The sequence below is a fragment of the Rhincodon typus genome, chromosome 5, assembly GCF_021869965.1.
Source record: "Rhincodon typus isolate 14 chromosome 5, sRhiTyp1.1, whole genome shotgun sequence".
NCBI classification, from domain to species: domain Eukaryota; kingdom Metazoa; phylum Chordata; class Chondrichthyes; order Orectolobiformes; family Rhincodontidae; genus Rhincodon; species Rhincodon typus.
In genome coordinates, this window is record NC_063336.1 from 31,382,771 (window position 1) to 31,408,349 (window position 25,579).

The 25,579-nt window shown below is 38.6% G+C and overlaps 1 protein-coding gene across 2 annotated transcripts in view; it reads right to left on the reverse strand.

Moving 5' to 3' along the window:
- Window positions 1–25,579, reverse strand: part of lca5 (lebercilin LCA5) — a 78,079-nt gene that overhangs the window by 32,079 nt on the left and 20,421 nt on the right. For both annotated transcript variants that reach the window (XM_048597254.1, XM_020528217.2), the window contains exons 4-7: window positions 18,807–19,336; window positions 16,152–16,289; window positions 12,017–12,113; window positions 9,295–9,422 (exon numbers count right to left, since the gene is read on the reverse strand). In XM_048597254.1, the coding sequence (XP_048453211.1) occupies window positions 9,295–9,422; window positions 12,017–12,113; window positions 16,152–16,289; window positions 18,807–19,336 (893 nt within the window). The remainder of the gene's footprint in view (window positions 1–9,294; window positions 9,423–12,016; window positions 12,114–16,151; window positions 16,290–18,806; window positions 19,337–25,579) is intronic.

Here is a 25,579-nt window from a genome sequence, read left to right on the forward strand (position 1 = left end):
ATCAATGAGGTAAAACTGACCAATTTGCATGAACTGCAATTATTGCTGGGCTGACAACTGAGATTTTGGCCCAATTTTACAGTGGGCATGCCCCACCACTTCTGTGGTGAATAGCTCAACTCCTGACACCCCTATGCCTGTCCATCATCTATAAAAGCTCAAATCAGGAGTGTAATGGAACAGTCTCCATCTTCCAGGATGGCTGCAGTTCCAACAACATTCAAGAAGCTCAACACATCCAATTCACGGGCATTCTGATTACCACCGTTAACATTCATTTCCTTCACCATCAATGTGCAGCGCAGTGGTAGGCCATGTACAAGATGCACTGCGGTAACTCCAAGTCTCTTTAGACAGTCCTTTCGAAACCTGTGACCTCATTCACCTAGAAGAACAAGGCAGCAGATCCAGGGGACCATAACCACCTACAGGTTTCTTTCCAAACCACACACATCCTGACCTGGAATTATATTGCTATTCATTCACTATCATGGAATAAAAATCCTAAAAATCCCTGTCTAAAAGCATGTGGGTATATCTCACCCCAAGTTATGCAGCCATCCAAAAAAAGACAACTCTACATCACCTTCACAAAGACAATTTAGGATGGGTAACAAATGCTGGCCAGCAGTGTCCACACACCATTAACAAATAAAGAAAACAGTTATGGTAACCTGATCAAATGCAAGATTGGCAGTAATTCAAGTTCCAAACATCTACCACCCTTTGTGGGTAGAAATGCTTCCTAACATTTCTACTGAACAGTCTGGCTCCAATTGTCAGACTATGCCTCCTAGTTCTAGAATTGTTTATCTTTATCTACCCTGTTTTTTCCTGTCAATATCTTGAAAACTACAATCAGATCACCCTTAACCTTTAAATTCCTAAGAAAACAGGCCTAATTTGTATAATTTCTCCTCATAAGTTAATACCTTAAGTCCAGGTATCATTCTTTTAAACCAATGTTGTACTCCCCACGGTCAATATATCCTTCTTAAGATGTGGTGCCCAGATATGCTAACAGTGTCCCCAAGTGTAGTCTAACCAGGGTTTTATATAAAATACAACATAACTTCTACACCATTGTACTCCAGTCCTCTAGGTATAAAGGCCAGCATTTGATCAGCTTTCTTGATTGTTTTCTGCACCTTTTCTGAACATTTTAAAGAACTATGCACCTGAACCCCCCAAGTCCACTGTATTTAACTTCACACCAACAAGCATGTGATCTATCCTTTTTTGGTCCAAGATGGATAACCTTACATTTGCTTACAGTGAACTCCATCTGCTAGCTTTGCTCATTCACCCAGTCTATCAATATTCCTTTGTAATTTTATGCTGTTATTTACACTGTTTAAATGCCGTCTAACTTTGTGTCACCAGCAAATTTGGATATATGACTTTCTTTGCCATTATTCAAGTTGGTAATAAATAATGTGAATACTTCAAGGTCCTAACACAGATCCTCCTGGAACAACACTGGTTACACCCTGCCAATTTGAATACCTATTATCCCCATTTTCTGTAGCCTCTGCCACTCCAATTTCCCAATCAGTAATATGCTCTCAATTCCACAGGCTTCTACCTTAGTTAACAACCCCTTGTGTGTGACATTTCCAAATGCCTTCTGGAAGTCCATATAAATAGTATCCATAAACATTCCTTGTCCACTAACTTTAGTCACCTCTTCAAAAAGATTCAATGAGGTTTGTCAGGCATTACCTACCTGTCATGAATCTACTCTGGCTCTCCCTGATTAACTGAAAATTTTCGAAGGTGTTCAGTTATCCTATCCTTGATTATAGATTCAAGCAATTTCCCCAGCACAGATATTGGGCTAACTGGTTTCCCTTTTTTTTTTAAAAGAAAGAAATTTATTTGTGGGATGTGGTTGTCGCTGGCTGGTCAGCATTTATTGCACATCTCTAGTTGCCCTTCATGAAGGCTGTGGTGAGCTGCCTTCTTGAACCGCTGCAGTCCACCTGCTGTGGGTTGACCTACTATGCCAATAAGGAGGGAATTCCAGGATTTTGATCCAGTGACTTTGAAGGAATGGTGATGTATTTCCAAGTTAGGATGGTGAGTGGCTTAGAGGGGAACTTGTACGTGGTGGTGTTCCCATGTATCTGCTGCCCTTGTCCTTCTAGATGGATGTGGATGTGGGTTTGGAAGGTGCTGTCTAAGGATCTTTGGTGAATTTCTGCAGTGCATCTTGTAGATATTACACACTGCTGCTACTGAGTGTTGGTGGTGGAGGCAGTGGATGCTTGTGCCAATCAAGTGGGCTGCTTTCTCCTGGATAGCATCAAGATTCTTAATAGTACTGTACCCATCCAGGCAAGTGGGAGTATTCAATAACACTCCTGACTTGTGCCTTGTAGATGATGGATAGACTTTGGGGCGTCAGGGGGTGAGTTACTCACTGCAGTAATCCTAGCCTCTGACCTGCTCTTGTAGCCACTGTGTTTATGCGGTGAGTCCAATTGAGCTTTTGGTCAATGGTAACCCCCACTGATCGTCAAGGATTCAGATTTGGTAACACTATTGAATGTCTAGAGACAATGGTTAGATTGTCTCTTATTGGTGGGGATGGTCATAGCCTGGCATTTGTGGGGTGGGAATGTAACTTGCCGCTTGTCAGCTTAAGCCTGAACATTGTCCAGGTCTTGTTGCATTTGAAGATGGACTGCTTCAGTATCTGAGGAGTCATAAATGGTGCTGAACATTGTGCAATCATCAGTGAACATCCCTACTTCTGACGTTATGATGGAAGCAAGGTCATTGATGAAGTAGCTGAAGATGGTTGGGCCTAAGACACTACCCTGCAGAACTCCTGCAGAGATGTCCTGGAGCTAAGATGACTGACTTCCATCAACCATGACCATCTTCCTTTGTTCAAAGAGTTACTCCAATCAGTGGACAGTTTGTCCCTAATACCCATTGATTCCAGTTTTGCTAGGGCTCCTTGATGCCACGCAGAGTCAAATGCAGCCTTGATGTCAAGTGCTTTCATTCTCACCTCACCTCTGGAATTCAGTTCTTTTATCCATGCTTGAACCAAGGCTGCAGTGAAATCACCCAAACTGGGCGTCACTGAGCAAGTTATTGCTGAGCAGGTGCTGCTTGATAGCACTTTTGATGACACTTTCCATCACTTTACTGATAGTCGGGAGTAGACTGAGGAAGCAATAACTGGCTGGGTTGGATTTGTCCGGCTTTTTAAATGTACAAGACATACCTAAGTAATTTTCTACATTGTAGAATACTGACAGTGTTATAACTGTTCCGGAAGAGCTTGGCTAAGGGAGCAGCAAGTTCTGGAGTATAGGTCTTCAGTACTATTGCCAGAATGTTGTCAGGACCCACAGAACATTGCACTATCCAGTGTCTCCAACTGTTTCTTGATATCATGTGGAATAAATCAAATTGGCTGAAAACTGGTATCTGTAATGCTGGGGACCATACGAGGAGGTCAAGTTGATTAATTCACTTGAAGATCGCTGAAAATGCTTCAGCCTTGTCTCTTGCACTGATATTCTAGGCTCTTCCATCATTGAGGATGGGGATATTTGTTGAGCCTCCTCCTGCATGGAGTTGTTTAATTGTCCACCACCATTCATGACTGGGTGTGGCAGAATTGCAGAGCTTAGATCTGATCCTTTGGTTGTGGAATCACTTAGCTCTGTCTGTCACTTGTTGCTTATGCTATTTGACATGCAAGTAGTCTTCTTTGGTGGCTCCACCAGGTTGCCATCTCATTTTCAGGTATGCCTGATGCTGTTCCTGGCATGCTCTCCAATTCTCACCATTGAACCAGGGTTGATTCCTTGGCTTGACGGCAATGGTTGAGTGGGGGATATTCCCAGCCATAAGGCTACAGATTGTCCTGGATACAATTCTGCTGCTGTTGATCGCCCACAGTGCATCATGAATGCCCAGTCTTGAGCTGCTAGATCAAGTCCACACAGAACCTCTGAGCAGCATCCCACCCAGACCCAGATCCCCACCCTATCCCTATAACCTCACATTTACCATGGCTAATCCACCTAGCCTGCACGACCCTGGTCACAACAGACAATTTAGCATGGCCAATTCACCTAACCTGCACATCTTTGGACTGTGGGAGGAAACCGGAGTACCCGGAAGAAACCTACGCAGACAACGGGGGGAGTCTGCAAACTCCACACAGACAGACAGTCACCTAAGGCTGGAATCAAACTTGGCACTTTTTAGCAGGCCAACATTGCTCCTGGCCACTCACTTTCCCTGTAACATTTCTTCTTATTGATTTTGACGTAGTCTTTTAACCACAAAGGAGAAGCACTGACAATTAGTAATGTCACTGGATAAATAATCCAAAACCCCAGGCTTACATTCTTGGGACATGGGTTCAAATCCCAAAGTGGAAGGTGGTGAAATTTGAATTCAACAGAAGATCTGGAATAAAGGATTGGCCTAATAGCATCATGTAGTAAAAAGCCACATGGTTCATTAATGTTCTATGGGGAAGGAAATCTACCATCCTTACCTGATCTGACCTAAATATGACTCCAGGCCCACTTAAAATGCCCTATGGGCAATAAATGCTGGCCTAACCCTGTTCCCATTAAAATTTCTTTTTAAGTTATAAGCATGTTAATTTCCCACCTTGACCTCATGCTGACCTCTTCCTTCAGCCATTACAATGCACCTCAATGTAGGCATGAGTAAAAGAAACCACTCCCTTTGACTCTGCACCACCAATTTATCATTTAATGTTTCCCATAATCCATTCCAACACAGACTTTCTCTCCATCCCCAAAATATTGACTTTTTTAAGCTATTATATTTATAATTTTTCCCAGTTCTGATGAAAAGTCAAGAATTTTCATGGTAAAACAATTCCAAAAGCCTACAAGTTAAAGATAACTTCTTGGTAAAGGTGAAACTCAGTCTTTTATTTTACAGGTGGCATATTTAGATGGAGGAATGCAGCACCTCTTGAAGCATAGCAGCTATCACTGAAGGAGAAACAGCAGTACAGGCAAAGAAGTGGAGAAATCATAATGGCAAAAGGTAAAGCAATGAAGAAAAGAGTTGGAGATAATGCAGCAGGCACCCAAGAAAAGGGTTTGAAACTGGAACAGTTACAGATCAAAGAGATTCGGGAATTAAAAGATACAAATCAGTACAAAATTGGAGTCTGATACAAATGGTAACTCAGAAACAACTGGAATGTTAGCCTCAATTTCAACAGGCTTGGAACATTTAAGTTATGAATTAGTTGCACAGAGTCTTGTTCAAACTTTATGAAGAGTACTATATTCAGCTTGTGGCATGTTCCTTAAAATGTCTTGGTGGGAGGTTAAATGCAAATTCACCACAATAAAAAGCCTTAGAGAGTTAAATTCTGAGGACAGGTCGCGTGAACTTAGCTTGTATGGCTTGACTGAGGGATGATCAGATCAAGTCTTCTCAGATGTTGAAAGGATTATGACAGGTCACATACCGACAAATTATTTCTTCCGGTGGTGAATCAAGAACAAAGGCACATGACTTCAAAATTTGAACTAGAACATTCAGGCATGAAATTAGAAAGCACTTTTTCCACACCAAGGATAGCATAAATCTGGAAATCTCTGCCATAAAACAGAGGATGCAACTGCATCTAAGTATGCCACCTGTAAAATAAAAGACTGAGTTTCACCTTTACCAAGAAGTTATCTTTAACTTGTAGGCTTTTGGAATTGTTTTACCATGAAAATTCTTGACTTTTCATCAGAACTGGGAAAAATTATAAATATAATAGCTTAAAAAAGTCAATATTTTGGGGATGGAGAGAAAGTCTGTGTTGGAATGGATTATGGGAAACATTAAATGATAAATTGGTGGTGCAGAGTCAAAGGGAGTGGTTTCTTTTACTCATGCCTACATTGAGGTGCATTGTAATGGCTGAAGGAAGAGGTCAGCATGAGGTCAAGGTGGGAAATTAACATGCTTATAACTTAAAAAGAAATTTTAATGGGAACAGGGTTAGGCCAGCATTTATTGCCCATAGGGCATTTTAAGTGGGCCTGGAGTCATATTTAGGTCAGATCAGGTAAGGATGGTAGATTTCCTTCCCCATAGAACATTAATGAACCATGTGGCTTTTTACTACATGATGCTATTAGGCCAATCCTTTATTCCAGATCTTCTGTTGAATTCAAATTTCACCACCTTCCACTTTGGGATTTGAACCCATGTCCCAAGAATGTAAGCCTGGGGTTTTGGATTATTTATCCAATGACATTACAATGCAGTTCTGGTCATCTTACTATGAGAAGGATGTGATAGCACTAAACAGGGTTTAGGAGGTTCACCAGGATGTTGCCTGGCACAGGGAAACTGAGCTATAAGGAGAGGCTAGATAAGCTTGGATTGTTTTCTTTAGAACACAGAAGACTGGGGGCTGGGGGCATGACTGAGGTTTGTAAGATTAAGAGGGGTGTTAACAGGGCGAACATACTCAGCATGTGCAGCAGCATATGTGGAGAAAAGGAAAGTGAACATTTAAGGTCAATAACTGTCAACAGACATTAACTGAGATAACAAGGTGTAGAGCTAGATGAACACAGCAGGCCAAGCAGCATCAGAGGAGCAGGAAAACTGACGTTTCGGGTCTAGACCCTTCTTCAGAAGACCCTTTTTCTGAAGAAGGGTCTAGACCCAAAACGTCAGCTTTCCTGCTTAGCCTGCTGTGTTCATCCAGTTCTACATTTTGTTATCACAGATTCTCCAGCATCTGCAGTTCCTACTATCTCTGAAACAGACATTAACTCTTTCTTTCTCCACAACTGACGCTTGACTTTTTGAGTATTTCCAGCACTTTGTTTATATTTCCACGTTTCCAGCAAGTGTCCAATGGTCTGCTTTTAAAATGTTTCACTTTACACAATTTGCTTTTGATCCCCAATCTTCTAACATTATTTTATCTTCTAATTCTTTAGTGTTTCTAGTTTCCACAGGTACAATTTGTCAATCTGGAATGACAATTTCCTTTGGATAATTTCTCTCTTTATGTTTCTCTTCCCTGGATCTCTTGCTTTTCTTCCCCCAAATATCTATCTGTCTAACTCTCTAACCCTTCTGTTAATTGCTTTGGTTATAAAACCACTGACTCACCGTGAACACTCCACAGACAGAGATAGTCTACTAATGTTAAATAGCATTTTTATGAAGGAATCTGAAGAATAAGTAACAAATTAATTTCACAGAGAAAAGTTTTCCACATCTGAACATGTACCTTCAAACCCACTGAAACAGTACAAAATGTCAATGCTTTTATAGATGATGTCACATGGTGACATTATGCAGGCACACACGCATGTTTCCCACACAACAGACAGTCATGTTGAATCACACTGGAGTCTATTAGCAGCTGACTCAACAAAAGTATTGAAAAGGATTGTCCATTTTATTCTTGAAGAATGGAGTACAGTATAGGATGAACTAAAAGAAAAATAGATAAAGCTTTTCCAATGGCTGAGTTTCTTTCCTAAGTAGATGAGTTTTGAAAACTTGAAAACCTCTAGATTGAATTTCTTCTCTGTACCATAACAAATCTTAACCAGATCTTAGCAGGAGAAGGCAGGATGATTAGTTTTGACACTGAATTAGGGATTATTCATAACTCCTACTCACTAACAGTAGCATCAATACGTTATGAGGTCATGATTAAACATCAAATGAAGTAAACATTAGGCTCAACGCTGACACAGAAACAGCCTCATACTAAAGTTTATGGGGCTGAGTACACAAAGCATCACAAAAATACTTGTCCAGCAAAATGCCAATGTCCTCAAAGGAACATGAAAAACAGCACAGAAAGTTTGAGGGAAACAAAAGAAATAAAAGGTAATTAAAATTAAGAGAAGAAATACATCCATTATAATAAAAACAAAGTACTGAATATGCCAGGATGGAAAGTGCTGGGGAAACTCATCAGGTCTGGCAACATCTATGGACACAGAATCAAAGTTAACGTTTTGAGTGCTATATGACTCTTCTTTGGAACCCTGGACTGTCAACGTCAACAGATACTGCCAGACTCGCCAGGTTTCTCCAGCACTTTACATTTATATTAAATAAATTTATTGGTTGCAACTGAATTTGAGGGTTAAATCTGAATAACTTATTAAGCAACAATGTATTTTTGGTACATGCTCACTGCAAAGAAAAAAAATATATTGAAAACAAACCAAAATTCCATTCTGGTTTGGATTGGAAAATGGGGCTGAACCAGTTTGTGTTCAGAGATTATATTTCACCACATGTGCATTTTTGATTCTGCCACTTTGTGGTGAGAAAGAGATTCCTAAGGAAAGATCTTGTCTTGCCCAGGGATGAGAATGACTGAAGACAAAAAGGTCTGATCAATTTGATAAGAAGGAATTGTACCACCTTTGTATAATCTGTAGTGAATTCAAATGTCTCTTCAAATGGGTAAAATTATTAGAATTCAATTCAGTACAGACATTAGTTTTTTTTTACCTTTTCAAATATAGACATGATGGTGGACAATTGCATGACTATAAAATCACTAATGTGACCTCAACATTCAATGCAGTTAGTGCATGTATGACTTTCCGACCTTCTGGCCAAGATAAACATTTATAAAATACGAATCGCTGACTGTTAATTGTTTATTCTTGTTGGTATTTCTAATCAACTTGTTCAGAGTGTAGTGATATACTGCGGAAGCAGCTGGGACTTGAACCCAAGCCTTATAGCCCAGAGTAAGAACACTATCATTGCGCCACAAGAGCCCTTTTCCTTTTTTCTCTTTTTATATCTAGAAGAGCTCTTACACACAACTGAACATTTTTCCCCAATCATCATTATGTTCACTGTTTATCAACTGAATGTTTACATGCATTCAAGAGATGGACAATAATTGTGAACTTACCACTGTTGATATATACACATCTCCATTGCAGGTGGGACTTGAACCCAGATCCTTGGGCCTTGAGGTACTGCAGTGGAGATGTGTCATAACATGTCCAACAGATTAACTAAAAATATTTTTTATACAGGAATAAGCGAAAAGGAGTCAACAATTGGAGAGGTACAACATGCAAAGTGTATCTCCATAAATGAGAGCTTATAAAGGCTGGTGTTCCAGTGTTCTGTCCATCACACAGGTATCTGCATTGTAACCTCAATGTTTAGCTTTTTCATCATGATTAGACTTTTTAAATCAAATATTCACTTCAAAGTAATTTGTCATAATTCTTAACCATTTTGTAGAAAGCATACATATTAAGTAAAACATACCATTTGTGAATATTCTCCTTTTATTGTCAGTTCTTCTTCACCACTCATTACTAGGGGTGGAGTTGGGAACTCTAAAGGCAAGAAGTACTCTTCAGTCTGCACTCCAATTGCAGTGATGGGCACTGTTGCTAATGTAGACACAAAAACAATTTATCCAGTAAGTTATTATTTACTTTTTATTATTCATTAATGTGAGTCAATCTCTTTTGGCAAGGCAGATGAGAGCAATAAACTTCAGTTATTTAAAACCCAGTTTAATTCAGAAAGGGAGGCCTTTTAGTTGACTGCTTTAGTTAATTAATGAATATGAAATTTGCAGAGAGTTGTTTAGTTTTTAACCACTGGCTAGGACAAATGTGATTTGTCTGACAAAACTGGTAGATTGTAGTGTTAGCACTTAATTGTTTTGTTGGAGACAACGCATATATTTGCAGGTATATACCAAAGCCAACGAGGAAACATGTCATTTAGTTCTGTATTGGTGTCAATGTTCCATTACCTGCAGTAGTCTTTCATGCATTACAATGTTCTTTTATGTCTGGTTCAATATATTTATATTATAAATAAGCCTTCAGAGTTTAGTTACAGATTCATAGGGTTATACAGAACACAAACAGACCCTATGGTCCAACTCGTCCATGCTGACCAGGTATCCCAAACCTAACTAGTCTCATTTGCCTGCGTTTGGTCCATATCCTTCTAAACCTTTCCCATTCATGAACCTGGCCAAACATCTTTTAAATGTTGTATTGTACACATTTCTACTACTTCCTTTGGCAGCTCACTCCATACATGCACCACCCTCTGTGCGAAAAAGTCGCCCCTCAGGTCCCTTTGAAATCTTTCCCCTCTCACCTTACACTTATGCCCTCTAGTTTTGGACTCCCCTGCCCTTGGAAAAATACCTTGGCTATTCATGTCATCCATGCCCCTCATGATTTTTTAAACCTCTAGAAGGTCACCTCTCAGCCTCCGACACCCCAGGGAAAAAGACCCCAGCCTATCCAGCCTCTCCTTATAACTCAAACTCTCCAACTCGACAACATCTTTGTAAATTTTTTCTGCATCCTATCTAATTTGACAACAGCCTTGCTACAGCAGGATGAACAGAACTGTACACAGTATTCCAAAAGTGGCCTCACTAATGTCTTGTACAGCCATAATACGATGTTCTGAACACCTATACTCATCGCTCTGTCCAAGAAGGCAAGCGTATATAATTACTTTGTTAAGTGATCATACCTGCATGATGCAGACATGCGCTCATCACACAGCATGGAATATGTACCCAGAAAAAGGACTGACAACTCTTTATTTACATCATTGTGCCTTCCTTACAAACATATTATACACCAAGCAAATAATCTACCTTTAAACATCCATCATGTTAAATGGGTATGTTTTCAGCTCCCCCTACTGAGAAAAACCCCTCCACCTTAACAAATTATTCAACTTCTACACTTTCAATGTCAAGTTTTGCATCTGCAAACAAACACTCTCCTTCCATTACCAAGTTTTCAATCTTCAACCAACCCCAAACAGGTTTGCAATCCTCAAAACTCTTCATGGATTAGCTTTCATTTCACACTAATAGACCACAACTTCAAACCCAGACTGCTAAGAGTAAGATTTCAATCCAATTCACCGTATCTCTATCGGTCACTACTGCTGTGAACCACCAAGCTACCCACCTCAACCCCAACACCCCAACTCCCTATCATTGCTCATTGCTGTTCTAGCCTCTCTCCTCTCTACCTCACCATTCATTGCAAGACCCCTAATACATTACTTCTACCCAACATTATGATGTACTTAACATTACCATGCATTTAACAGACTTCCTCCTGCTGTCCTGCTCAACATTTCCTACATCATCTTCAAGCTAAATTGTAGTTTCTTTACCCAACAACCTCAAATAATACGCAGTGTGCCATTTGCCTTCCTAGTTGCTTACTGTATTTGCATGCTAATTTTCAGAGCTCCTTGAATGAGCATATCCAAATCTCTCTCAACATCAACATTTGACTAACACCATCAAAAACATTTCTGCTTTCCTATTCTTATCAACAAAATGAATAACTCACACTTTTCCATATTATACTCCATGTGTCATCTTGTCCACTTACTTAATCTGTCTACATCCTTTTCTAGCCTGTGTTGTCCTCAGAACGTAAAAATGTCTTGCTAAAGACTATGTAGGTTACATCAAGTGTGCTACTTTCATGGATCCTCATTGATACTTGCTTAAGTTAAATTATTCAAATTCAATCTTCCTTTAACAAACCTTGTTAATGTACTCAACAGAAATTTAACTTTTTCAGTCAGCCTAAAGCTGTAGCCTTGGTCGTGATACCTTTATCCAAAGTTTGAGAAAAGCTATTTATTAGGTTTCCTGAGTTTCTAAGATCAGTTTGTATGAGATTTATTGAAGTTAATCTCTGCACAGTAATATATAGTCCTGATGCTAGTCAATAAAATTACAGGACAGTTGACCAATGGTTTTTACAGACTTCTTTTGTGAACACAATAAGATTTTTAAAATCTAGTGTCCTTACTTTTAGGTTACATAAATTTTTCTAATTTTTCAAAATAGTGCTGCTTGCTATCTAAATGAGTAAACTGCACTTCACGTTAATTATATTTTATGAAATGCACATGACTTGTACACTCAACTCAGTACTGGCCCAGACAATAGCAAAAGCAACAGGGGAAAAAACAATACCTTTTTTCTTAGGCACACTTTCAGTGTCTTTCTTTGGTGATGCCTTGAGAATGCGATTGGCATAAATATTCTTCGCATCCAGTTCCTTTTCCTTCTCCTTTTAATAAATATGAACAGTAATAAATATTTACACATTAGAAGAAACAGCCAAACTTCAGCCTATATATATCTTTCTCACTAGTCTAACACAGGCACCTTGGCTAGGAGTAGTTAATTTAGAAGTTTGGTGATCATGTCTATATTTTCTTGATATCGATAGCAAAGTTTCACATGGAGCAGAGAATTTGCTAATCAAATTATTGGAGAGTATCCTTTAACATTAAAAGAAAACTACCCAAAAGTTATTAGATCACTAAGGTTTTGGAGTAGATTTGTAGCTCGGGTTGTGGGTGTGGAGGGTGGTTGGCTCGCCGAGCTGGTTTCTTGTTTCGCAAATGTTTCGTTACCACGCTGGGTAACATCCTCAGTGCAGCCTCCGATGAAGCATCGGTGTGTTCTCCCACTTGGCTTTTAAACTCTGGGATCTGTTGAGATGGATTGCCTCACTTCTGGTTTTCCTTCATGGTGGAATGTATATGGGGTCGAGTTCAATATGTTTTATTAATAGTATGGTTCGTGGAGTGCCAGGCTTCTAGGAATTCTCGTGCCTGTCTCTACCTAGCTTGTCACAGGATTTTGGTGTTTTCCCAGTTGAAATGGTGGTTCTCCTTGTCCACATGGATTGAGATGAGTGAGTACTGGTCATGTCTTTTTGTAGCCAGTTGGTGTTCATGTACTCTTGTTGCTAGTTTCCTTCCTGTTTGTCTGACGTAGTGTTTCTCACAGTCACTGCAGGGGATCTTGTAGATGACATTGGTTCTGTCCATGGCGGGGAGTGGGTCTTTAGTTCGGGTGAGCAGTTGTCGTAGGGTTGATGTGGGTTTGTGTGCCATTCTGATGCCCAGTGGTCGTAGGAGTCTTGTGGTGAGTTCCAATGTGTTCCTGATGTAGGGTAGTGTGATGAGTCTGTCGGTGCATGTAGTATCTTTCTGATGTTGTTCGTGTAGGCACCTTCTGACCCAGTTTTTTGGATATCCATTATCCCAAGACCTACTCCGCGCCATGGACAGGACCAATGTCATCTACAAGATCCCCTGCAGTGACTGTGAAAAACACTACATCGAACAAACAGGAAGGAAACTAACAACAAGAGTACATAAACACCAACTGGCTACAAAAAGACACGACCAGTACTCACTCATCTCAATCCACATGGACAAGGAGAACCACTATTTCGGATGGGACAACACCAAAATCCTGGGACAAGCTAGGCAGAGACAGGAACGAGAATTCCTAGAAGCCTAGCACTCCACAAAGCATGCTATTAATAAACGTATTGAGCTCGACCACATATACATTCCACTTAGAAGGAAAACCCGAAGTGAGGCAATCCATCTCAACGGACCCCAGAGTTTAAAAACCAGGCGGGAGAACACATCGACGCTTCATTGGAGGCTGCATTGAGGATGTTACCCAGAATGGTTACAAAACGTCTGCGAAAAAGAAACCAGCTCGGCGAGCCAACCAACCTCAACAGTTATTAGATCAGTCCAGGCCACAATACCTCTTTGCTTCTTATCTCTGCCATATATTTTCTTTCTCAGCTTTTCTCATCAGTGCCATTTTGATCATGGGATGCGGACTGATGGGCCAGCATTTATTTAATTTGGTGAGCTGCTTCTTGAATTGCTGCGGTCCTTGAAAGATAGGTACATTCTCAATGCTGTTAGGAAGTGAGTTCTACAATTTTGACCCAGTGACAGTGAAGGAATAGTGATATAGTTTCAAATCAGGACGGAGTGTGGTTTGGAGGTCAATTGGAAGGTGGTGGTATTTCTATGGTGGTGCCGTAGAATTCCTGCCTCTGACCTGCTCTAGTAGCCATAGTATTGAAATGGTTGGTTCTTTCAATTTTTGGTGTGATAAACCTCAGAATGTTGATGGTGGGGAAGTCAGCAATGGAACGGTCATTGAATGAAGGGGTGATTGTTTGAATCTCACTTGCTAGAGATGGTCAATGCCTATTACTTCAGTAGCACAGATGTTACTTAACACAACTCATGGATGCTGTCCAAGCATTTCTGGATATGAGCATGGACTGCACCAGTATCTCAGATGTTGTTAACGTTGCTAAATATTGTGTAATCATCATAAAGTCAGAAATAGGGAAGATCATTGATAAAACAACTGAAGATTGTTGAGCCTAGACCACTACCCTGAGGAACTACAGCAGTGGTGACTGGCCTCAACAGCCACAGCCATCAACCTTTGTGCTAGGGATGACTCCAACCAGGTTTCCCAGATTCACTCACAACTTAGCTTTGGCAGTGTTCCTTCGTGTTGTACGCAGTCAAGTGATGTTTTGATGTCAAGATTAGTCACTTTCATTTCACCATGCATTTCAGCTCATTTGTCCATGTGTGGACCAAGGCTGTAATGAGTCAGGATCTGAATAGTGCTAGCAGAAACCAAACTGAGCTTCAGGTAGCAGGTTATTCCCCTTTGTAAGTGCTGCTCGACAGCAGTGTCAACCATTCCTCTCATCATTTTGCTGATGACCAAGAGTAGACTGGTTGGGCCATATTTGGCCAAGTTGGATTTGCCCTGCATTTTTGTGCACAGGACGTGCCTCGGTAATTTTCCACATTGTCAGGTTATTGCCAATGTTGTAGCTGTACTGGAAAAACTTGGCTAGGTGTGCAGCTTGTACACAGCACAAGTCTTGAGTACTATTGCTGCAATATTGTTAGGGTGTCCATCTGTAATAGTGTCTTAAATAAAGACTACTAAAACATGGAAACGAAGTTTTATAGAGGAAGTAGAAGCTCTAAAAAGAAAGCCTGCATGTCTTATCCATTCAATTAGGAAAACAATTAACTAGTTGCATACTAGAATGTGAATGCTTTCAAAGTCCACTTTCTAGCTAGAGTTTTATTTCAACCAAATACACACAATAAATCCTCCTCCTTTCTGCATTATAGAATTTTAAACAGCCCGTTTAGAGATGTTATTACTCACCTCTGGACTTGAACCCAGGCCTTCTGGCTTAGAGGTAATGACACTAAAACTGCACCACAAAAGCCCTGCCTCTTCTTTCAGTATATTTTAAGACAACCAACTACAGCAAACTTTGTTTTAACTGGCACTTTATAAACTCTTGACAAACAAACAAAAATTATACACCTGAAATACCGGAAGTTTACTGTATTATCACAATCTCTACAATGTCCGAGTAGTCAGTTGAAGGTGCAAGTAAGAAGGCTGTATGCCAGTAAGTTTTATTTAAGACAAAGTCGCATTATTAAGTAGTGATTTATACTGTAAATAAAAGTATAACAGTGATGTCTGTAACCCTGAATTACATTTCTATTACTTACTGTGCTGTTTACATCGATTAGGTGGGCCTCTTGATCACCTTGAATATTTGATCAAACGGCACACTCCTGGCCCCATAGGGGCCGGTTAATTAAAAAGTTTGCTGGAATTAGTTCACATCAGCTGTTTGCCTCATTAACCTTTATTTCCTAAGTATTTAGCACCCTACTAGCAGTATTAGATATTAACTGGTTTCTATCTCCTAATAAACAAAAAACTGTTCATTAGAAAATATACAAAATTACAATAAATTATATGTTGCATTATTATACAGTCTTTAACAAGTGGGGGTTCTGTATTTTGTATACTTAACTGGCAAACCTTTTTAAAATCAACACATATCTACTGCTTTCCCCTAGTCTGACATCACAAGACACTTACAAAAGCTTAGACTGTGTCTTGATCAGAAATACATGCAAATAGTAAATAGTCAGAAAATTAAAATGGCAATTACCAATTACACATTCACTATATTAAATAAATTACAATCACAATTTTGTCCAAAGCCTCCCGATATTGTTTATGAAATTTGATTTTAACAATAATGTTAAATTTATTCTGACTGGGTAACTAACAACATCAATGATGAAACCACGAATTTTTAAACCAAGCAACAATTTCCCATTATAACTTGCATTTAATCTTTGAAAATGCCTGTATTACTGTTAATGGACCAGAAGAAATTTTGTCCTTTTGATATCGCCACTATAAAGCGAAATACCTTTAGTTTCTGACCAAGACACTGGATTGTATCCTGGAGATTTTGAATATTTTCCTGAGCCACGTGCGTCTTCTTCCGCTCAGAGGCAACTTGCCTAAGGAAGCTGTGGTTGGTTAGCTCCAAATTTCTCTCCAGTTCCTTTATGTGAGAGACAAGTTTAGAAAGTTAAATTTATGTTACACATTGTCTTCAACTTCACTATATCTTCAAAATGAATTGTTTTTAAGTACCTATTTCTTCGCAGCACTGAAGGTTTGGCTTTCATTTGGGGCAGGATACAATTTTAATTACAAGCAGATGGTCCACAAAATTGATCACAGTTGCTGCAATGAAGATACAAAAAGTTTGTAGGATTTGTTTTGGGCATCCAGCTGGGAAGCCCAAAGGCTTCCTGTATTCCATTAGAAAAATCAGGTTTTACCCACTGTTTGAAGAATATGGCTTTGAACGTAAAGGCCAACTCAGAATTTGTGGATGTTCAGTGTGTCCATGGTGCAGCAAGAATAATTTCCTCTGGGAATCTGAGAAAATGGTTCAATTCAGATTTAAAGGGTAGGAGAGGAGAGAATTGTAGTTTTATGGACAGTTAATTTTCAGAATCCTAAAATTCGATCATTTGAGTTTATATTATAAAAATTATTACCTCTAATATAATAGATCTATCATTCCTAGTATAAACAGAAAATAATTAATAAAATATTAGGATAGAAAAAAATTAAAATCACAACTCCAGCTAAACTTTCTCAGCACAGATGTTTATCTGTCCCTAGCCTTCGAACTTAATGATTTCTAAGTGATGGTATTTTTGAAGACAGCCTAATTCAGGATATTGAGTGTGTTTCTGAAGATTGCTATTTTTGTTGAATTAAACTATCTTATTAAAACACAAACGTTGCTTCAGATTTCATGCTAGTACAGTATAGATGTTTAACAAAAATAGGTAAAATCTCATTGCTTACACCACAATTGTTCCTTCACAACTCCCTTGCTGCAGCTGTCAATATGACGTACATTCATTTTAGAATGACATGACCCAACTTATATTGCAAATCATCCTGTTGACAGCTTTTTCAAACAAGGACAAACATATGAAAATGAATAAGAAGAGAGGAGAGGGCAAAGGGAAGGTGGGTGAAAGAGATAAGCACAACAGAGGGTCAGGAGATGTAGGGAAGGGATGGGGTATGAAAATGTCTTGGGCAGGGGAGGATCAGGCAGTATAAGTGGAAAGAGAAAGCTCTGATGTCTTTTCATTTTAGCTGGAAGATGTTAGAGACATAAAATGTTTTAAGCAATTTCTGAGTTTAGGAGAAAGATAGAGGCAGCAGAGAGAAGGACAAAAGTATGACCTAATAAGAGTAGAATACAAGAGATGGTCATTCTTGTTGATTGAACAGAATGACACAGATTATGAAAGGGCATGTGTTGCTACACCTGTGCTTACACAGAAAAGTGCTATGGGAATTAGATGTTGAGGTGATTGCAGAGTTATCCAATGTGCCATGGAGGTGGTGAACCCTTTGGATTGGTGAAACCAAATGAGAGGAAAATAAGTTAGGTGATGGCATCATGCTGGAAGGCATCAAATGATTGACTGAATATAGAGGCAGCTGACTACAAGGTGTCAATTAAGCACTGCTGCACTCCCCACTGTTGGCCTTCCCTTTAGTGCTTTCCTCCCCCACATCTCTACCTTGTCTCTCTATTTGCTTCAAACTTTTTACATGTCTAACACCTTCCAGACAAAAAGCCATTGGACTCTACTCTCTCCACAGAAGTAGTCTGACCTGTTATGTATTTCCTGCATTTTCTACTTATACTTCAAAGGATTTACCACTTCATTGCACACATCCTTGAAACACATTACTACTGATTTATTCTTCTGCAAGCAGCTGTTCTGGCAGGCTGGATCACAATACAGTGATATTTGCACTATGTGAATTTGACCAAAATGCAACCAGTACAGACATGGATTTTCACTTCATTTCATAATGTTAAATTCTGTCAAAGACGTAATAAGTGTTTCAATTCTGAATGGTTAAGGTTAATGAAAATGGGTACTTTTATTAGTTTGGGCTACTAAGGCTCACTGAACAAAGAAATCAGTCTTCCTACAACCAAACTGTCCATAATAAAATATTCAAACTCCATTTCAGCTTCAGACACACAATGCAAAGTTAGCATCCTTAAGGAGTCAGGGCTTAATTATACCATCAACATAAGACAAGTCCTATTTGGGGCTCTCAAAATAAGAAGCAATTAAAATACGGAGTTAACCTTATTATGACTGTTCAAACTGTTGTTCAAAATGTACGAACAAATGTTGACAGAAGACAAGCGCACAGCGTCAATGAATGGAGTTTTGTAAACATATTGAACTTGGGATCACAAGATTTACAAAGTTTGAATCATTTAAGGTTTCAGCTTTGGAACTCTTTCTGGTCAGGCCTCAGTACCTTAGCAGCTATACATTAATTTAGTTTCTTGCAATGATCCAGTGACAGAACTTACATTGATTAAGCAGCATATGGGAAAACTCAGTCCCATGTCCTATGCACTCTGATACACCACCCTACAAATAGGAAAAAGATATTCACCTACCTCTTGCAAAAACATGTCTGATGCGAAGCATACAAGATAAACATTAAACATTACCTTCAATTTTCTTTCACTTTCTTCCATTTTGATTTCAGCTTTGGCAAGTTTCTGTGCCAGTTCATCTCGCTCCACCAGATGTTTGTCTTCTGAAAGTTTCTTTAATTTCTGAAGTGTGCTTTTAGTGCGATAAAGTTCCTCCTCAGTATCTTTTAAACGTTTCTCAACTGCTCTTTCTTTCTCCTGTGATTTTCGAAGTCGTTCTCGAAGTACCCTAACTTCATCGTTATGATGGGATATGAGCATTGCAATCTCATTTTCAGTGTCCTCAAACTTATTGAGGGCTCGCTCTTGTCTATACTGAAGTCGCTTTAGAATTTTGTTTTCTTTCTGCAAATCCTCCAGCTTAGCCTGTAACTCAGTAACCTCATTTCGTAGTTCATTAATTTTCAGAAGCCTGGCAGATAACATGCGTTTGGTCACTAAGTCTACGTCTTTGTGAACAGATTCTTTGCTTAAGCTCTGGGTCCGTGATCCCCAATGGCAACTACCGTGGTTTGCTGGATGCTTGGAACCAGATTTCCGATTAGCTGTAAAGAATCATGAAGGTATCATAAACTGTAGCTTGATTAGATTAAGTCAAAAACATCATTGAAACAGGAACAAAAAATTTTATTCAAACATCCAAATTAACTCAATAGCTCATCTAGAAACTATCATCCATATAAACTGAAAGATTGTACAACTCCAAAATTAATTGAACTGACCAACCAATCAACCTTATTTCAATGATCAAACTTATTTCCACCACTGAAATTTCAACAGATACAAGCAAAACAGAGACAATGCCAGAATTTCATGAGTATTTTCAACTATAACACAGTTCAAGGTATGAAAGGAGAACAATACATTTATTCAAATGTATCTATACTAAAAGTATTTAACTCAAAGTCCAAGTGTCAAGTTCCTAAGTGGAAAAAATAAAAGTCAAAAGACAGAAAATGGATAATTTAGTGTCTGGAAAGGGAAGCTTCAACATTATTTTAGTCTTGTTCTTACTGCGTACAAAAGCTCCATCGTAAGCAAAATAAAATCAGACACTTCATTTTACCAAACACTGTTTTGAGTATAGCACTGAAGGCGCTGCAGTTCACTGCTGATGCGTTACTTTGACAGCATTCGCTGGATGTCCAAGACTATGTAAAGACTTGTAAAATGGCAGTGTTTTAATTATTCAAGAACATGGGGTGTGATAAACCAAATGTGCTTTTGGTGACAAAAACAGCAGAAACATAAACAAAGCATACTGTAGTCCCAGTAAAAACAAATGTACTTACACCAAGCAAACCAAATCTGCATAAAACGCTGCTTTCCTGGTCATGCAGTATTTTCACTAACAGAACTCCAACTGCATCTCTATGACAACACTGCTGAGATTCAGTACATCCGACATGTCATACAAACAAGGAGCATACAAGTGGCATCAAATGCAAAATGTAGGTGAGGTTGCTGAAACTACTCCTCCATCAACTATGCTGGAAGAGAGTAAACAAATCTAGCAGAGGATCAGCTGTGCCTGAAGACCAATTATCTCAGCCATTTCAGATGGGTGAAACAAAGGTGCTAAAATTAACCCCAGTATCACCGCATTTTGGAAGCGTCATTAAGAAATAGAAAAGAGATACAAGGAAATAAATAAAAGATAAATTTCATCTTGCTGCTTCCTCACAGATCTTATTAAAATACAAGTACATTAACACGATTTACAATCATAAAATATTAATGCATATCTAATATATATGAATAGATTTTTAAAAACAGCCACTTAGATTAGCTACCAAAGGGGTTACTACCTACCATGGGGCTAAGTTATGGCCCTCAGAAGGAAATAGAAGAGACGTACAAAAAAAATTTAAAATTTACTATAAAATTTGATGTACTTCTATTTAGAGAAACAATCAGCTACCAACAAACTGAGTTGGTACGTTGATCTCTGCAGCCTTCAATGTAGTAGAGAAAAAGTTCAGTTGAGTTTCAAGAACACATATAATTAACTGGCCAATCATTTCCCAGTAAAATCTCTAAAAAATATGTTCCCAAGATCTTCTGTTTTATACAGGATTGCATTTTTTTTAGTTAATTGAGTATTTAAATTACTTATAATCAATACTTTACAACAGATCTCTCTTTTTATTAGTTACACTCGCTCTATCTTTCACTATGCTGTCCTCTTCTAGTTCATAAGCTCCTGTCCCTCTTCTGTTTCTGATTTATAATTTCTCTTTATTCATTTGTGGGATGTGGGCAATACTGGCTGTCCAGAATTTATTGCCCATCCCTCGTCGTCCTTGAGAAGGCGATGTTGAGCTGCCTGCTTGAACGGCTGCAGTCCACCTGCTGTGTGTTGACCCACAATGCCATTAGGGAGGGAATTCTTCAGTTCAAAGTTAATAAAATAGAACAAAAACAAAATTGCTGGAAAAGCTCAGCAGGTCTGGCAGCATCTGTGAAGAAAAAAATCAGAGTTAAACATTTCGGGTCCGGTGACCCTTCCTCAGAACTTAATAAAATAGAAGTTATTCACCCTGGCCGCTGACACTAGCAATGCATCAACAATCTCAACCTTCATCAAGACATATGGAGCCTTAATATGCTATACTGACTAAAAACAAATGCCTTTCACCACAGTGGATCTTCAATCAAATCCATTTTCTTTCGACTGGAAAGTTGCTCATCCTTGCTCCACTCGGTTTCTTCCATTCCAATACCATAACCCCAATATACCAACCGCAACTTCTCCATAGTCTTTTATGGTTGACCTTTCTACCAATATACAGAAAAGAAACAAGTCTCATTCCTCCATTTCCTCTTTTCTCACCAAGTTTGCAAATGCCAGAAAACTTCACATTTCCAAGTCACAGGTTTTTGTGATTTGCATGGCTGGTTTGATTCTCCAACAACAGTCATTCCTTGTTCTGTTTCATTCCATCCACTATCAGTTACAGTGCCTTCAATTATTTTGTTCCCTCCTCTTAGATTTAATTCTTTTGTATTGCTTTCAAAAGTATCCAAAACACCCTTCAGTTGGGCTTTCAGACTCTACTTTTCAATGGTCTCCTTTTCTCTACTACTAGCTTCCATCTTGAGGTGGCCCTGTAAAACGCTTAGATTTCACTTATGAGTGTTAATAATGTCATTGCCAATACAGACGTTTGAAATTTTGCAAATATTCCTCTCCAACAACAACAACCCTACTGTTGAACATAACTAAATTCCCTTTCACACAGTAGCATTGTTGGTAGTAAATTGCTGAATTTTGTAATGAAATAATTTGAAAATAACCATATCATAGAACATCTCTGATCAGGTTGATTAGAAAACAACCAAAAAAACGAGAAGTGGTCCTATTAACATAAAGTATATAAAGAGACTCGATGGGGTAGGTGCTGGGATTTTCCCAACAGTTGTGAACCTAGAACGAAGAGGCACCATTTAAAAATAAAAGGAGTATCCCATTTAAGATGGAGATAAGCAAGATCTTATTTTCCCTCTCAGAGAGCTGTTAATCTTTGGAATTCTCACAGGGAGTACTGGATGCTGAGTCATTATATTCAAGGGCAAGTTAAATTTTTGATTTACAAGGATATCAAAGGTTATGGTTGGGGTAGGGAGGGGGAAGAGGAATAATGCAGCAAAAATAATGGAATCAAAGACATAATCAGATCAGCTATGATCTTGAATGAATAGTGAAGCAGACATTAAGGGCTGAATGACCTACTCTCCCCTACTTTTTATAATCTTATAATTGTGCTGTGATATCTACTTTCCTCTAAGATTCAGGTCTATCATTGTCTTGCGGCTGCTGGACACATCAATCTAAGCTTCATACATTACTTGTCTTCCCCTGCACCTGGCATTTGACTCACCTACTTTCCATAAAGACTGTTTCTCTCCTTTGCAGAATACATTCAATTTTCTTAGGATCTGAATCACAGACTAAATAGATCACAGTACATTTACCAATCTGTGACATTTTAGACTTTAAAATTCTCCTCAGCACTCAAATCGGTTAAGGAAGGAAAAGTTAGCGATGTCTTCACTTAGTTATCACTATACACCAAATTCAATTTCATTTTATGATGTAGGATATGTGATTTATATATTTTAACTTTTTTTAAGTTTAGATTTTGGAATTTTGAACCAATGGCATATAGGGTTTTCTGTGTACTTAAAGGACTTTAATTGTGAACGTTTAAGTATTTCCATAGCCATCACGATTTCTTTAAAATAGTTTAAGAGACAGAACTTCCAAGAGCTAATGGGTTTTTGTTTATCTTAGAAAAAGAGTACAAGTAAACAAAATGCAAAGCATAGTATGTTAAGCTTTCTAATGGAAGATTCTGGACTTCTTTTTTTGAAGCTTAGGGAAAACTGTTCCAACTCAGATAGAAAACTTTCTGTTTAGTTTCAGTTAAGTAAAGTTCTACAGAAGTCTCAGTTGAACATGGATGTGTAAAGCAGTTGCGCCTGAAAAGTGGAGAAGATAATTTCAAATTATTAAAAACAGATTCCTAAGAGGAAGGAGTTTAGTAATAGTTGCAGACTAGAAGTGTCTGGATAAAAGCCTGAAGAGATCAGAATATAAAGCTCAGTTACATGAAGGATCCAGATTAAGGCTATCAAATTATCCAAGCTGGGAATTGAAGTAACAGTTAAATTAAACCTATACTCTTGATGGAGAAGGTATGAATATTGTAAATGAGGGAGTTTTAGGAGTGTTTATGGGATTTCTTTTAAACATGCGTATCAAAACCTTTAAACTTCTGTTATATGTAAATAGTTTGATTTATTCTATTTTATCTCAATTTCTTACAGCTACATTGTTAAAACTCAAATCTGCAATATTATGTGCTGTTTTAAGTGAGAAATCACCTAGATAAAATTAAAAAAATAATCCATCAAAGCAGATTTCTGAATAGGATTGGACTTGTCCAGTACTAACATAAGCTGGGGTCATTACAATTTGTTTGAATATTTCAAATGAAACAAGCTGAAAAACCCCTATAGTCAATTTGCCAAAGCTCCAATTTGGATTCCTCTTAGGAATCTGTTTTTAATAATTCGAAATTGTCTTCTCCACTTTTCAGGCGCAACTGCTTTACACATCCATGTTCAACTAAGACTTCTGTTGAACTTTACTTAACTGAAACTAAACAGAAAAGAATGGTTACTTGAGGAACGCACTGGGTGATTCCTGGTATCCAAAGAATGAGTCATATGGCACAGTGGCAGTGTCCCTAGCCCTGGACCAGGAGGCCAGGTTCAAGACCCACCTGCTCCAGAGGTGTGTTATAACGTCTTTGAATAGAATGAGTAGAAAATATCACTAATATCACTTTACATAGGGGCTAGGCCACAAGGGGACTCAAGTAACATTGCAACTTGATGCAGAATAGGATATAGGAAGCAGAATGTTTTACATCTGCTGAAGTTAACGTCAGAAGTCATGAGACTTGACTGAAGTCTATAAAATTATGAAATGCATAGATAGGATTGACAGTCAGAATCTTTTTCCCAGAGTTGAAGTGTCTAATGCTAGTGGGCATACATTTAAGGTTAGAGGGGAAAATTCAAAGGAGATGTGAGGGGCAAGTTTTTTTTAAAACAGAGAGTGGCAGGAGTCTGGAACACACTGCCAGGAGTGGTGGTGGAGGCTTTTAGATAAGCACATGAATATGCAAGGAATGGAGGGATATGGACCAATGGCAGGCAGAAGGGATTAATTTCATTTGGCGTCACATTCAGCACAACATCATGCACCAAAGGGCCTGTTCCTGTGCTGTACAGTTCTATGTTTGATGAACCCAGTGAGGAATTCTGAAACAACAAATTTGGAGGTAATAAAGCATAGCTGAGGGCTTTCACAGCAAATAAATGAAGACTTCAGCAGTAGTAAGTGGCATTTCAGAGGTGAAAGAAGATGGTCTTTGCAGAGCTTTACAGTGTTAGTAATTTAGCTTACTATACCTATAGGAGGGTTTTAATGAGAAAAGAAAGAAAAATTTAAAGAGATAAAGATTTTAAATAATCAGCAGTTGGCAGTTTGAAAGAATTAATTTTAATTTGCAACTTCAACTCCAGATAGTCAGGATAACAGATAAAAACTTTATGGAAAAGGGCGAAAGACAATTCACTTAAAAGCATAGTACAAGGGTATATTCTTATTTGTAGACAGAGGGAATGAACATAAACTATCTACTTTAATCTATATATGATACTTCTGGTATAAAGAATTCTGATCACAATATCATTTTAAAACTTGAGTGGATCTGTCTAATACATATTCAAACATGTTACCTGAAAATTCAATTTTATTTTCAACAGCTTGTCAGGTGCCACGTTGATGAGAAAGAAAGTACATTACAATAAATATTAAGTGACGACATCACTTGGATGGCTGGTGTCAACTCTCCAGGCATGCTATCCAGGCATTTCATTGATGGAATCAGCGACCACATTTTAATCCCTCACTCAAAATTCCCTCTGCTGTGGCTGGTTCGCTAGTTTGCAGACGTTTCATTACCCTGCTGGGTAACATTAGTGCAGCCTCCAAATGAAGCGTTGTTGTGTTTTCCCACCTGGTATTTAAACTCTGGGGTCCGTTGGATTTGATTACCTAATTTCTGGTTTTCCTTCACAATGGTGTGTGTATATATAGGGTCTAGTTCTGTGTGTTTGTTGATGGCCTTCCTGGTGGACAGCCAGGCCTCTAGAAATTCCCGTGCGTGTCTCTGTTTGGCCTGTCCTGGGATTCTGGTGTTGTCCCAATCGAA